The sequence below is a fragment of the Halichoeres trimaculatus genome, unplaced genomic scaffold, assembly GCF_033239565.1.
Source record: "Halichoeres trimaculatus isolate MK-OKI-2021-1 unplaced genomic scaffold, fHalTri1.1 fHalTri1_scaffold_8, whole genome shotgun sequence".
In the NCBI taxonomy this organism is placed as follows: Eukaryota; Metazoa; Chordata; class Actinopteri; order Labriformes; family Labridae; genus Halichoeres; species Halichoeres trimaculatus.
The window spans coordinates 30,651,149-30,667,361 of NW_027437186.1; the positions used below are offsets into that span (position 1 = coordinate 30,651,149).

At 42.7% G+C, this 16,213-nt stretch overlaps 1 protein-coding gene across 1 annotated transcript; it reads left to right on the plus strand.

Annotated features, from left to right (window-relative positions):
• The first annotated feature begins 952 nt into the window (after positions 1–952).
• sfrp5 (secreted frizzled-related protein 5) lies at positions 953–15,499 on the plus strand. Its single transcript, XM_074675793.1, has 3 exons — positions 953–1,976; positions 9,489–9,569; positions 14,004–15,499. Exons 1-3 carry the CDS (start codon positions 1,418–1,420, stop codon positions 14,330–14,332), a joined length of 969 nt encoding a protein of 322 aa, XP_074531894.1. The 5' UTR covers positions 953–1,417; the 3' UTR covers positions 14,333–15,499.
• Positions 15,500–16,213: the final 714 nt, after the last annotated feature.

Below are 16,213 nucleotides of genomic sequence, written 5' to 3' on the forward strand. Positions count from 1 at the left end.
TAAAATTCCTCCAGACATATGGTCACCCTACTACAAGTGGATGTTGGGGATGTGGTGGGACTTAAACTAAACGGTGAAGGCCAGTTGTGGAAGCAGCTGAAAAGAGGCAGAGATGTTGCAGATGCAACTGACAGGCAAACTGGGAGGATGGTCAAAAGTTTGTCATGTGACCGTGGGAATGGCTAGCCTGAGGTCAGAGCAGCTCCAGTTGCCTACAATGCTGATTTGTTAAGAAATGATGTCAAAAGGCATGGTGGGGTAACAAGTGAAACTAAATAAATAAAAAAATTAGAAATTCTGTAGAGAAGCCCAATGTTAAAAAATAACTACCACCCTCTCTGAATACCTTTTCACACACAAAGTCCTGGCAAAGATCCAGGTCCTGAAATGGTCTGGACTTTCCCTTTCACACATACCACACAGCAGGAGACTGTCAGTGTCACTGTCTCTGACACAGCTTAAACTCTGGTTGATCAGACTGAGGGCGGGTCAGCAGAAGAAATCCTCCAAGTTAGAGAGGAGCAGGCCTAAATGAGAAGCAGACTTTATCTGTTATCTGCAGGGAGCTTGTTGAGGAAATGTTGGGGCGGTAAAAAGTTTATACATGCATTACAAAAACAGCATGACTAAGACAAATGTCTGTGCGTTTGCGGGTGTGTTTCTGACTGAAGAATTTTGTGCATATTTGAGAGATGAATAAAAAAAAAATGCAGCTGAAGAAACTTTGCCAGAGTTTGTTCTCCCCCCCCCTCCCTCTCTTTCTTTCCCCTGGAAACTTGTTTTGGAGGAGGGGTTTCTTGGAGGATAAGGGGCAGGAGGAGTGTCCTGGAGGCCAGTGGGAGCCTCCCCCGGGGCTTTGATAGGCTGAGGCTGCTGTGAGTGAGTGCAGGGGAGGCCAGTAGGAAGGTGAGTGGTCTGGGAGCCTGTTAGGGGGGCAGGCAGCTGCTCAGAGCAGCCACCACTGCCTCTTAAAGCCTAAGGTAGTCCTCATTTCAGCTGCAGACTGATAGACAGAGAGCAGGGAGGGCTGGAGACAGGTCTGAGAGAGGAAGAGGGAAGGAACGTGAGAAACTGTGAACAGGGAAAGTTAGACTGTGAGTAGTCCTACTTGTGTGTCCACTCTTCCTTCCCTCTGCACTACCTGAGGCACACACATACATACACTTACACACATACACACACAAACAGAGTGAGGTGTTTCAGGGAGGCTTAGAGGGCCGACTCTCCAGGGAAGAAGGGAATTAAACACTTTTGTTTTTTAAGCTCTTAGCGTCCACACTCAGGACAAAAAAAAGGATTACAGCTCGTTCGCCAGCCCCACTTGTTCCTCTCTTCTCCCTGCATTTTGTCCTCACTGAGTCACTTTGGAGACTTTGGATACAACCTGCTTGAACTGTTGGTTGGAGCTCACAGAGCCATGGCACACGGACAAAAGAGCCCCAGGTGGGCATTAACCCAGGGCTCCTTCAGCTTGGCACTGGGCCTGTCGCTCTTCTCCCTCCTCTTCCTCCTCCTCACCGTCTCGGCCGCAGATGAGTACGACTACTACAGCTGGCAGTCGGACAACTTCCACAATGGCCGCTTCTACACCAAGCAGCCGCAGTGCGTGGACATACCAGCTGACCTGCGCCTGTGCCACAACGTGGGCTACAAGAAGATGAGGCTGCCAAACCTGCTGGACCACGAGACCATGCCAGAAGTCAAGCAGCAGGCGGGCAGCTGGGTGCCCCTCCTGGCCAAGCGCTGCCATGCTGACACCCAGGTGTTCCTGTGCTCGCTGTTTGCACCTGTGTGCCTGGACAGGCCCATCTATCCATGCCGCTCGCTGTGTGAGGCCGTGAGGGACAGCTGTGCTCCGGTCATGGAGACCTACGGCTTCCCCTGGCCGGAGATGCTGACCTGTGATAAGTTTCCCATTGATAACGACCTCTGCATCCCCATGCAGTTCACTGGGAACCAAGCCACCCAGCCGCCAGGTAGGTCATATGTGCGTACGTGCATCCGCTCTGACACACACACCCTTATGCAAGCATGCACACACTCAAGAATCTGTGCACACTTACAGGTTGAAAGTCCAAAATGGTGTAAATCAAGCAGGACTGACAGCTTTTCTTTGAATTTCCTGAATTTTTCTGAACAAGGCTTTGATTTATAACTGCAGGTAAAAGGTGTTCCACATGTGACTTTTTGCATGAATTTAAAATTCAGAGTCCAAGTTATGTGTTAAAAACTTAGCTAAAATATAAAACTTTAAATGCTTTCCAGTTATAAAGTAGTCTGTATCCTGCTGCATTGGTTGTTATTGCCATGTCAAAAATATGGCTTATGCATGTAGTAGTTTAGATTTTACACAGTTAGTGATGATTTAAAACAATTCATGAGTTTAAAAAAGATATGACAGCTTTATTCTTGGTTGAACTTTTGAGCCATAAGAGCAAAAATAAAACAGTTGTAAACAAAAAACAGGTGAAGAAGTTGAATTTTCAGCTGGTATAAAGTTTAAAGACTCTATTTCATCTTCCTTAAACAATACTTGTGACAGCTCAGTGTTCAAGAACCTGCAGAGTGGGTTATATTCAGAGTTTGAAAATGCCTGTGAGGATCACATGGTCTCCCTGCACCATAATGATGACAGACGGAGGTTTAATTGCAAGAATATCCAGAGGAGGTCACAGAGAAAGGGAGAGACGTGAAGCTACAGGGGAAAGTTCCCAGAGTGAGTGGACAGCTCATGACGGCTCCCTGCCATCTCCACCCGCCTCAGGGAGGGACAGAGACAGGCCAAGAGAGACAGACAGGAGACTGAGAGACTCCGGCAGTCAGATCGCTCCCTGAGTTAAGATGAATGGACTGTGATGTTAAACACATCAGTACTGGGAAGGTGAAACACACTCACATGCAAACACACACACCTTTATCAGCAGGCATCAATCAACAGGTCATCAATCAATCCAACAAGTGAGTGAATGTCTTATTTCAAGCTGTCATGCTTAGAGCCGGCCTGCAGAGTGTCGAAGAAACCCTGACGGGAAACCACATCATGAAGCTTTCTTAAAAGGATTTAATCCACTAAAATGGAAAAGATGATTTGATTTTCTCAGACGTTGGGTAAGAGGACAGACAGATGAGGCAAGTTTGAGAGGAAGAGTGGGAACTAAACAGAAAGAAATAGGTGTGTGTATGTGTGTGTATTCACAGCAACTACTTAAGCAGCCTCTTTACAAAAGCAGTCAGCGCTAAGAGGGGGAGAGGAGAGGGAGTCGATGAGGGTCTTTAGATGGTGGAAGGGGGGACAGTCCCCACTGTGTCCCAGCCTGCTCGCCTTTTGTTGGGTCTGGCAGCCAGCGGGCCAATTAGCTAGAAGGCCAATTACTGAGCTCCAGCTAATTAGTTGACATGACAGGACAAGAGAGGCAGCGGGAGAATGGGGATGGCTGGAGTGTGATTGTTGGTGTATGGAGAGGAGTGAAAGGAGAGGAGAGAGGCGGACAGTGCTGAGAAAAGCTTCCTGAAGTCTCTCTGCTTTCAGCACGGACTGCAAAAAACACTTTATTATTCTGTCCAACCCACCCTGTGCATAAAGCTTTTAAAACCACAGTTTACAGAATTTCTTAACTGAATTGATCTTGCATTAAAATCAATTCAATTTGACTTGACGACTAAAAAAAAGGAAGAGCGTCGCTATCAGCCAGTTGCACTTTGGATCTACTGTAAAAGTCAAGGTTTGGTGAAGTTAGACGGCATCTGATCAGTGGGCATTTTCTATCTAACAATCATGATGTTCTCTTTTTTTATATGGTAAAGTATTTTTGTTTCCAATGAAGTGAAATAGAAGACAACAGAAATGTCTATCCTGATACATTATCAATAAAGAGATGACTTGTACAGTTTTTCTTTTTTAACCCACATCCTTGCCCCCCCCCCCAAAAAAAAAAAAAAAAGAAAAAAGAAAAAAGAAAAGAGAAAAGAAAAGAAAAGAAAAGAGGGACAAAATGCAAATAAAACATGGGACAAGTAAAAGACAATAAGAAAGCAGAGGAAAAAATTTAAGAAAAATAAAGTAACTAAGTGAATAACTGGAGCAGTAGTAACATATCTTCATTGACATCAGTAGGTTAGTTAAGTTATTTGCACAAACATGTGTATACATGGTCTCACATGTACTCATGTGTTTATATATCAGATACCCATACATCATATTTGCATACAGACGACAGTTATACATAAAGTTAAGGTCTACCTGGCCTTTTATCACCAGGGATGGGTACCTTTCACATTCTAAACAATACAGTACCGATGCCTGGTACCTGGCAATCGGTTTCGGTACTCAGCGGTACCTATTTTAGGCACTTAATCTGTTAATGTGGTAAAAAAAACATCAATTTGTTAAATAATAAAATGTTTTTTTTTCAATTAAACACATTTATTTTTCAATTTTTAACCTTGTAATGCTGTGTTGATGTCCAGCATGGAAAATCACAGACTCTTCCACTCATTCACAGTCACAAGGATAGGTACCTAAGTATGGTACCTTTTCATTTTACGTGAATTGGTACCTGGTACTTTTGACAGAATTCAGCCCATAAAAGCACCTAATTCAGTTCCCATCCCTATTCAGTACATATATTTTGGATTGGACAACCATGTAATAGTCTCCTTTAGAATATTCCTGTAGGATGACATTAGTTTTTAGGACATTTTGGTTTCATGCTTTTTCTAGAGAGTCTAACGCTGTCATTCCTAATGGTTAACATCTTCTCATTTGACAAATAAATCCAATTTCTAGCACTTAAAAAATTAGTCTCTCCGGCCCCTAGAGTCACAACCATCTGTGCAACCTATCTTTGCTTTTTATCAGCAGTGTTCGCAGCAAGCTGATCTCCAACTATCTGCTGAACTATCTCTCCTAAAAGTAGGAAAAAATAGTTCCAGGATGCAGAGCTGACTTATTCCATTAGGAAAAACGGCTGCTCTGTTTTTCTAGGACTGTTATCAACTATGTGACATCTTGGCTCTGCACGACCATAACTCATTCTGGTACTCTCTCCCTGAGAGGGAGACGGCTCGAACTTAATCTGTCACCTCCTCAAAACAGGAGAGTGTTTGTTGATGCTATCTAATCAAATAATGATCAGAGGCGCTTAGATTACAGATAGGAGCGTAGGGTGAGAGGAAAAACGCACACAGGGGTTTTTTGCTATTGAGAAATTTTGTGCAGAGAAGAAAAGGATGAAAAAGTCTGAATAAAACATAGAGAAGCCCAGTGGTGAACTTAAAATGATTATATCTGAGTGTGTGCTTGTGTGAAAGGGTGTGAGTGTGTTTTTGAAACTGAGAGTGAACCCGTATCACTTGTAGCCCGCAGGCTCAGTCACTGACATTTTGTTAAGAACCAGAGATTCTAAGATGTGCCGACAAGGCCATCCTGGGGACAGGATTTTGGCTGAGCTGCACTCACACACACACAAACACATGCATGCACACACAAACACAGCCAGCAATAATAAAAAAGAAATCTCAGCTTAAATCTACGAGAGGACAGCTTCCTGGGAAGACTGTGTGTCAAAGGACGAGGATGAATCTCTTCACACAGGATCATATGAGGACTCTGAAGGTAATCCAGGTGAAACTTTGGGAATCAGATCAAACACAGGCATTAAGGGCCTTTCTACCTCCCTGTCCGGGAGACCCCGATCCTATCTGGGCTATTCTGCGATTACATGATATTGCACGGTTTGAGAGCAGCTGTGGAAACTAACAGCACAGAGTTAGATTCACTTTCCACCTTCGTGTCATCGTCACTGTAGGGAGAAATGTAGAGCTAAGAGCGACCAGCTGTGCTCTTGTTGTGAGAGTGTGATTGGTTTTTGACGTGTGTGTGCGTTTGTGTTCAACGCAGTCAATATGACTGTGATTTTGTGGAAGATATTTCACCTGGGTAGACAAGCAGACAAATGACAAAAAGAGGCCAAAATAGAGGAACAGGCAGCTGAGCCTCATCTGTCAGTTGATGTGCCCCATCAATCAAAGATTTAATCATGCTACCTAATGCTACTGTTAGCATCTGAAAACCAACAGGTATGAAGCATAGAGAGGCTAAACTTGAGGTAAACTCCATAACCTAGATTGCATGTTTCGTTGAATCCCCGCACAATACGAGCGTTGTCCAGTGAAAGTGGTAAAATTGCATGGTGTGAAAGATATTGTCTGTCCTCGCTGTATCCACTGATGCAGCTAGTGTAAGTTACAACCATGCTAAAGTAGACAGGCAGCACTGTCAGGTCCCCAGCAGCACAATGGGCTCTACTCATGTGGCCCTGGCTGCTATATGAAAGGGAAAATGTGATCCAACGCTTTGTGCATGGAAGACTGCCTCAGCCTTTTGAGGATGTATTTTCTCTTCTGTATAGGATTCCTACAGATGCAAGGAGCGCGCTGCATTTCAGGGGCCCCGGGGGCTGCCTGTGGGCCCTATTTAAGTCTTCCTCTGTCCGTCTGCATGCCGCATTAAAACAGATGTTAGGACCCCCGACATAAATCACACGCTGCATTTCATCTCCGGCACAGTACTGTTTTATGTCATAAGTGTTGCTGCTCGTAACTTAAAGGGCCCAAATGAGGCGTGAGATAGTGACCCACGCATACTTGAAATGGAACGTTCCCCACATAAAACAAAGCGCGAGACATGTCAGGGATCATGAGATGATGCTGTTAGATGGGGTTATTTATTTTGTGTTAATGCGTGAAAGACAGAAGATGAGACGTGAAGCACTAACATGGCGAAAAATGAAAACCCAACACGAGATTCACATGCTTTTAATACGGCCGTGCTTGAAAAGGATTCTTGAGTGCCACTTCATGACAAATGGAGTCTTTAATCAATTGCGACGAGGGCGTCTGCATAATTAAATAAACTGCACGGAGCCATTTCCTACTGCACCATTGTGAAATGAAAACATCTTCATTTTGTTGTCAGGCTTTCACGCTTTGGAGGAAACATCTTACTTTGCTGCACAGCGTTGCTTCTCTCACAGGCTGATTTTTCCCCAAACAATGTCATTATTTGGGAAAATGATATTAGAACTTTATTCAATAACTTTAAAAGTTGTTTCATAAGTTTGAAAAGCTTCTTTTTTTAAAATTGAGGAGACTTAAATCTGGATGTGGTTAGTCATCCTAACTTTCTTCGTGTGGGAGTGAAGGAGAAGGGGAAAGTGATATTAACTTCAGAGCGATGACTAAACAAGTTGTGTGGTTAAATTACTGGAGTCCTGCCGCACGTCATTTCCACTGAGACTCACTGTTTGAAGATTAACAGAAGAGCTTTCCAAAGAGACCACCTCCCTGCTCCCTCTGCTTCCACCGTCTTCCTCTCATCTTCAATCATACACTCAGACAGACCTTTTCCTCTGTAACAGCCGCTCTGAGAGACGATATTTAAACATTTATCACTGTGTTTGGGAACATTAGAGTGCCTGTAAGACAGCCAAGGTTAAGTGTAACGCAGCAAGCAATGACAAAAAGCAGCGCACAGCAGGAGGTGGTCCAAGTCCAACATCAACCAAAGTAAGAACATTGTGCTCACAGTTTTATCACAAGGCATGGTCGGAAAATTCTTCAACTGCTTTCAGACGATGGCAAAATATATGAATGAGCTCATGTCTAAATATTTGCTGGATAGTGATTCCCATCAGAACATGACGGTGACTCCCGAGGGAGACGAAAAGAGCAGAGCGTGATGGAGGCAGTCATACTCTAATTGATTCTTCTACAAGAATCCAAAACGTGGTTTCTCGCTCTGAGCCCAAGCAGGTTTCATGCAGGGACCGCTTTTCCTGACACATGCTCTGGCATCCGCACAACTGGGCCCCCTGCCAACATACCACCCCTACGAAACCAGAGCGGGCTGGAGTCTGAATGAGACGTAAAAGCTTCAAGAGAGTCGTTCAAAACAGACAAATGCAGAGTTCTAGTGTTGATCTTCACCAGTATTTAAGCGTGTGAGAGTGTGTGTGTTTCTGTGCCAGTCTTCATGTCAGCACCAGACAATTAGAGGCTTGACCCTGCAGGCCTCTCAGGTCTCCTGCTATGGAAAGCATGGGAACCTTCACCAGAGGAAGACTGGCAGTTACTCTTCAAGAACATGGTTCAACTCTCTCCACACACACACTCACATGAATGCATACACACACATGCATACATACACTCAGTGGCAGTTAGGGGGTTCACCTCCCCATGACCCATGCAGTGAAGCATGCTAAACTTTGACCCCTGTTATTATCTGCCCAGACGCTGAGGTTTGGACTGGGGTGATAACCTTTGAACTCTGACTCTTAACCCAAGGGCCTGAGCTGGACTATGCTTGGATAATCCTGTGTTTGTGTGTGTGTTTGTGTGTGTACAAGTGTGAGTTGTTGGTGGCACTTTCACAGCAAAAAAAAGGGTTTTGGAGAGATTTTTTAGGGCTTTGCTGATTACAGTTGTCTGCTAATACAGACACGTTTTCACCCATGATACATCTCTGCCCTGGAGGTTTACTGTACACATGTGCTGAGGGAAAGACTTAAACACCACATCCTTCCCCCTCTATGACTCCTTCAAATATTATTCCTTGTTGTCTGGGTTGGCCCAGGGCTTTGTTTACAGATGAGTGGACTGATATTAGATGTGTGCAGCTACAGCCAGACCCCTCTCGGATTACACGGAGTTTATGTTATAATTGTCATAATAAAGTTTTATATTGAAGAGCCTTTGGAGAAAATTGCAAGGTAGTATGAAGCCTGTGTGTGTCTGTGAAAGAGGAGACCGAGTGCTTTGTCTGCACAGAATATTTGATTTTGTCAAAATGTGATGTTGGTTTTTTTACATTTTTAAGCATATTTAGGCTGTTTTATGTGACTAAACAGGAGTTAAAGTTCAAACACAAGCAAGACTTCTTCACTTTGTATGCAAGAACAACACAGGCTCAATTCACGGTTTCTAAGGTGAAACATGCGTTTCAGTTAAGCAGGCCAGGCCACAAATTTAAAGCTGAAAATAAACCGAACACGTTGCTCTGGTTTCCTCATGTTGTTTCACAGTCTGTGTGTGTGCTGTGAGGCCTAAGAGCTGCTGGCTGGGACTGTGTGCAGAATCACTTCTCACCCTTTTCAGCTCGCTCCTTCTGCAGCATTTACCTTTCCGCGCAGCCGTGACCACGCCTGCACCACCAAAATATACACGGTCCAGAATAAAAACATTTTGTGCGGTGTAATTGGAGGGCAAACATCAGTAAGCCTGCTGGTCTGCATATTCACTCCGTGGCTGATAGTCTCTGACACCGTGAAGGGGGGAGACTGAGAATAAGTGCCTCAGAAGTGCTTAACGATTTTACACTGGATGGTTTCAGTTTTGCTGACTGCACCTGACTAACATTCACCTGGACTCAGCCATTTATTCAGACATTGATTCGGTGTTCTTGTTAATGACTCAATTTCTTTGCCTTGCAGCGGTGTCGAAGGTGTGCCCTCCCTGTGACAACGAGCTGAAAGCGGACAACATCATGGAGCATTTCTGCGCCAGTGACTTCGGTAAGTAGAGACTCTTGGGAGACCTGCATAGAGACGCCCTCAGACCCATTTCAAATTCAAACCATTTATCTAGGATCAGCGAAAAAGTTGACTTGCATTGTTTAGACTTTTAATTTATCAAATCACATCTGCAGCTGGCTGTGCTGCAAAAGTTAAAGCGAAATTTCACACATGTAGAGTAAATGATGCATATGAATATTTTTTAACCAAAGTATGTTGTAATAAGCACATAAATTTTATTGTAAGGTATTTCACCCAGAAGGTGGCACTACAACACTCAAGTTTTTTTCTCAGACACTCTTAGCCCTGACCACCGTGCAGCCATGATGCAATTCAAAATTTGCCTCTAGTCACTGTGTTGCAAGCGAGGAGCAACATCTGGTTTTGGAAAATGAAATCTATAGCCCCGTTTCCACCAAGCATTCTGGTTCAGATCAGTACGGTTTGGTACGGGTTGGCTCTTGGCTCAGTTAAGCCTGGTCTTGTTTGCGTTTCCACAGCCAACCATGCCCCCTCGAGGTTGATGGTGTGTAAGCTGGGTGCTGATAGCCAAATAACTTAAATAAAAGTGTGATGCCATAGTCGCGTGACGCAGTGTACCCCACTTTTAAATCCAACAAAGAAGAAAATGCGACACAGTGAACAAAAAGCAGCTATGGGAAACATCCAACAATTCATCTTCTCTTTGTTACAAAGCGCAATCACGTTTTGTGGTTTAGAAGATATTAGGATCATGAGTTTGTCCAATCAGAGGCTCAGCTCAGCTCACATGACTGACAGGTGCACTATAGCTGTTGGAAAGGAAGCTCAGCCTGCCTTATATCTATTTTGGCAATCGTCAATGATCAGCTTCATTTCTCTACATCAGGAACAGACAGGTGACTTAGTGGAGACTATATCCATATTACGGTCTATGGTTGCAAGCAACAACTTTGGCTGGGATAACAACAACTTCAAACCTGTAGGAACAGCATTCCCTCTTTTTATCTGTGAATCAAAAACAGCAGCATAATGCTGTATAAATAATCTAGTAGAGACCCCTCAATTTATGACATTTAACCAGAGGGAGAGTATGGTGCAACATGAGGCAACAACTTTCAAAGTCGCTGTAGGCCAAGCTTACCTGCTGCACCAATAGTTCTACATTGGGAAAACAGATTATTCCAGAAAGAGCTCAACAGCTGCTCAGAAACTGCGCGTTGTAGACTTTGCTGGGTGCACTGGGAATTATCATGCAGGAAGACAGTTCAAACCCTTTTTCCTCTGAGACAGCCCCACAAAACTGGCTGCTTCTTATTAACCTGTGTGAGTTATATTCTGGGTTTTACGGCCAACAAAGCAAAAAGATTTAAAGGAAGCTCAAAGGAACAATTTGTGCCACTGGGAAAATGATAGAAAATGTGACACTTTACAGAGGAAACTGTGCATGAGAAGCTGATTTTTAATACAATTTTACAACATATTATCTCACTGTGTTAATGTTAAAATATGCAATACCTAAATTCTTGATTAATTTGATGCTTGAATGTATTTCTTTATTCCTCCTACTTCTTTCATGGACAGGTATTCATGAGTATTTGGAAACTGCTCCCACACAAAAAAGCAGATTGAACATTCATTTATCACCATCCCTGTAATCCGTCTCATAAATTGATGAATTGTTCTGAAAGTTTTTCGGTCCCTATGGTCCATTCAGCACCATTTTCCAAACTTTCCAGGATTCCAGTTTCACTGCAGTTATGACCCCCTCACAAAGCCAGAATATAATTATTCCATTATTTCTGCTCATCAAGGCTTTGGCCCATCACACTCTGCAGCAGCTGAGTTTCTGCCTGAATGGACTATCGCCTCAGTCCTCAGAGTTACTAATGAACCGCTCTGTATTTTCTCAGCTCATACGATCCTGAGCTCTGAAATGACAACAAAAACTCATAACCTGGAGGGGCTCTTACTGATCTTACATCTTAAGTTTCTGAGTGGATCAGTGAATGTCCCACATAGGATCAGTCTGCAGTTTCATTATTAGACTTTTAGTAGTTACCCACACCTTCAAAATGTCCTGAATATACAGAACATGACCCGTTATAAATCACAAGTTCATGTACGCCCAAGGTATCACATCCAACTACAACAAATCCATCTTTATGCACATCGCTCACGATCACAGCTGCAGCCAAAGTGTAAGCTCATCTCAATTATTAATCACAACTCCAGATATTTATTTGTCGGCTTAATTTACGGATTACATTTTTCAACTTTCCAACATGTGGCGAACAGAAAGCTACAAAGAGATTCTTTCTGATCATTACGATGAAACATGACCACATGTGTGATCAGATAGCCAGCCTTATGCTGATGTTTCACTGGCTATTAATGTATGTGACATATAGGGATGAGTAAAATGTCAAGATAATGGTGATGTATAGATTTGGAGATCAAGGCAAAAATGACTCCACTTTGATTTCGTATAAGGTGATGGCTGATTCCAGCTTGATCTCACGCCTCCTGAATGTTGTACCTATTCATCTTCGAACTAGGTTTCCCCTCAGAGGATGTCACACTTAGTGTTTTGTTACAGTCTACTTTTGATGTCTGATCTCCCCACATTCCTTGTTGTATAATCCAGCAGCAGATAACAAGAGCAGAAAAGAAAAGGAGGGAGGCAGTGGGTGTGGGGAAGTGTGAACCTGAGACAATTTGATGGGTAAGAGAGGTATGCTGAAGATCTTTAGATGTCATAAAGCTGGATCTCTTCTAAACTGGCAGCATCAACTTGTGATTTTTGCCATATTTCTTGTTTGCAGCTGCACACAACCTGGCACAATTAAAAATGCGTCACAATCCACTGAGCATTGGGAGTTGCTGCTTCATATAGTGATAAAAATGATGCATATGTGGATGTAAATCAAGGTTGCAGCCCAACAAGAAATTCTTCTTAGGTATGCTATCATTTGGGTATACATACATATCAGGGTGCACCAAGGGATGTTTACACAACTGTAGATGAGCAGCGAGAAGCAAGAAGGGCGCTCTTCCAGCAGACTCCAGTACGCATTGATGTTTCATACCAACCTTGCACATTTGCCTGGTCCATGATTAATGTCTGCTGTCAAAATCTTCAACCAGAAAATTCTTTTCACAGAATCTCTCATGTTTTAAAATATCCACTTTAAAAATAGGGCTCAACATGAGATACAAGACAGGACTTCTTGAAGTTGTTAAAACAGGATTTAACTGGACAGAACTCATTGTGTCCAAACTAAAAACAGTGCAGAGAGGTCATCTGTTTTCATACTTTGTTCAAGCACAAAGCAAGAAGAGTGTGCCAACACAGCAGGGGATGGGTGTAAGCTTGTAAAACTTCAGATTCTAGAGTTGCGAAGTGAATTGTGTCACATGTGGAATCAGAGCTATGAAGACTTTACCTCAGAATTTGACTCAGGTAAGGGTGAGAGCCAAAGCAACAAAGAATTGGGCCTTGTCTACGACTTGGCTGCCATCAAGCATGACTTATTCCAGACACAACCCCCTGTTGGCTTGGCTCAGCCCAAATTTGAAAACAAATACACACTAGTCCAAGACTTTGAACATTATTAATGGCATTTTTCTTTAAAGCTGACATCTTTTACTTATCTAACAAGAAATGTCTTGAATTGGGTCACAAATTCAGACCCTGTAGAGGATTTGAAGGGTCTGAGGTTTTTTTTTTTTCTGTATTCTTGGGGGGGGGGGTGCAATTATAACTAGAAAAGCATTCAGAGAGCACAGACCTCTGCCAAGCATATTGTGATTGTGGTGCAACACTAAAGTCCTACTTTAATGTTATACTCCCTTTCAGCAGACTGTCTGCTACAATTTGGTGTTAGTTGCAGGTTTGTATGATAATTTGTTACCTGACAGTGTGACCTCGTTCTGTGTAACTTTGCAAAGCAATCTGACCATTTACCATTGAGTTATATACACACGTGGTGAAAACGGCCCTATCTCACAATGATAAAGAATCCTTAACAGAAATCCTGGATCCAGACGGTGATCCAGATCACCTCCAAAATTTAATCAATTTTACTTTATCCTATGTTGAACATTTCCTGAAAATTTTATCAAGATCTGCTTGTTACTTTTTGAGTTATGTTGTTAACAGGCGAACAAACAACCAGACAAACTCTCCCAAAAACATAACTTCCTTGGCGGGGGTAATGAAGCACTAGCTGTCAGGGAGAGAAATGCAGAGGTGGAAAAACACCCAAAGGAACATGGTGAACACCATGTTTGCCAGGCCAAAACCCTACCCACACGATGCAGAATGCTAGCTGCTCAAAGTAAAAGTTGAATACATCAGATTGTAACTTAAAGAGTTTTTACTTTTAAATATCTATGAAAATGATGGAATATTAAGATTAAATGTCTTAATATGTCCCCTCCTTTTCTCCCCAGTCCTCAAGATGAAAATCAAAGAAGTGAAGAAGGAGAAGGGCGACAGAAAGCTGATTGCAGCACAAAAGAAGAAGAAAGTCTTGAAGCAGGGTGTTCTGAGGAAGAAGGACCTGAAGAAACTGACCCTGTACATCAAGAACGGCGCCAACTGCCCATGTGCCCAGCTGGACAGCCTGGGCACCAACTTCCTCATCATGGGCCGCAAGGTGGACCAGCAGCTGCTGCTCATGTCCATTCATAAGTGGGACAAGAGGAGCAAGGAGCTCAAGTTTGCCATCAAGTACATGAAGTCCCACCAGTGTCCCACCTACCACACCGTTTTCCAGTGATGCCGCTTGCTTTAGTGCTCACACAACTCTGACTAGACACATTTCAAGTACAAGTTATTCTCAGTTAGATAATGCATTTCCGAAACCCAAATACCAGCAAGATATGTTGACAGCCCACAACTTCGTCACGGAAGGGTGACCAGCCTGAGCATGAATCTGGTAATCAAAGGGCCCATCTAAATCTGCTCACATCAATCACAAAATTTACTGCAGAGTTGAGGATGTACAATCTGCTCTATCTCTGCAGTAACAGAATTCCTAAAGAATCCCCAGATCAAGAAGCATATTTCTAAAAGAAAAGCAGATGTGAAATACATTACCCCCTTGAGTTTGAGAATTTTTTTCTTTACAATTCTTCTTCTCTCTTCTGATATAGAGCCTTCCAGTCACCTGTATAATATCTTACTGAAACCTTATCAATTAGATGATATCAATATGAAATGTGAACCTTAATACTCGAGTCACTTACTGGGGGGAATATATTTGATAATATCTTGATTATAGACTTACAGAGCGGAAACAGAAAGGTTTGTTTCTATGTAAGGAGAGAAATGATACCCTACATTAATGTAGGCTCTGCATGGGCACAACTGCACAGAGCCCCTAGACACAACATCAAAGCAGAGAAATGTAGATGATCCACTTAAGTGTATGTTTTGATTGTGTACAAAGTAGGTAATTCAGAGGAATACTAGATGATTAGATAACTGGGCTTTTTTCATTTTATCCCTGGCGGGAAAGAAGACTGATGGAAGAAGACAGACCGACAGACTGGATGATGCTTCCACTGACTTTGTACAGCACCGTTTTCGTGGCCTGAAAGAGAGAAACTTGAAAATATTTGCTTTTTCAGTTGGATGGTGGGAGGTTAAAGAAGAGGAGACATCTTCCTGAAAACAAGTGGAGAACAAGAGAGAAGAAAGAGAGAGAAAGAGACTCTGGACAGAACCAACAGTGTTGGCTTGTTAAGTCTCTGGTACTTGCTATTTTTCACTATAACTTCATTTTTTGTACTCAAATTTTTGAATTTGCTTCAGTTATACATATATTGTATGAAAGCAGAAATCATATGTACAGACATAGCACCTGAATTCACTGTTGCTGTAGCAATAAAAGATGAAAATTTAACTTTGCCAATATTTTCTAATCAGTTAACCTGTAAGTAGTCCTGTTACTGAAATAAAACTTTGTTTTACAAGAAAGTAAATGAATAAAATATATTTCAAATTTTTATAAAGAAAATGTGCCATTACTTTCTCTTTCTCTTTGACTGTATCTTTTAGACAAAATGTTTGCTTACTTACGCCTGAAATACACCAAATACATCTGCGGCGCGACTTGACTGCGCTTGTCAACTCACGCCAACTGCATGTTCAGTCCGGCATGCTGTATGACTGACAGACAACTGGAGTCACAAGACAGAGGAGTTCCCACTCTATCCTCCACATTGACAAGTCTCTCTTCTTTCATATTGGGCTGTAAAATCTCAAACCTATTGACTCCTGGTCTGGCCCAGACCAACTCCTGGTTGGTTCCCAGTATGCCGATTCCTCATCATAGTCAAGCTAAATACAAACTGATTTTGAAACCATTTGTTTTATTTTGAAAGTCACTTGGTGTTTTTAGGTAGTTTCCTGTCGTGACCTCCTGTCCCGCTTGATCTTCCCTAAGATGAATGTATGTGTCAGAGCTCCGCTTTCATCAAAAATAGAATGGCTGCGTAATACCTGCAACATGACGGACCAGCCACTCAGACGTTTTGCAGCAGAACGGATCCGGTGTCAGTTGATTGATTGATTTGAATAAAACCTTTTTGATCTGTTTGCTGTAACAGAACGCAGGCGCATCCGGTGTATTTTAGCTGTTATAAGACAGAAGTAC

Coding starts and splice junctions, on each gene's coding strand:
- sfrp5 (XM_074675793.1), top strand. CDS start 1,418: ATGGCACACGGACAAAAGAGCCCCAGGTGGGCATTAACCCAGGGCTCC. Junction 1,977..9,488: donor CCAAGCCACCCAGCCGCCAG/GTAGGTCATATG, acceptor TTTGCCTTGCAG/CGGTGTCGAAGGTGTGCCCT. Junction 9,570..14,003: donor TTTCTGCGCCAGTGACTTCG/GTAAGTAGAGAC, acceptor TTTTCTCCCCAG/TCCTCAAGATGAAAATCAAA.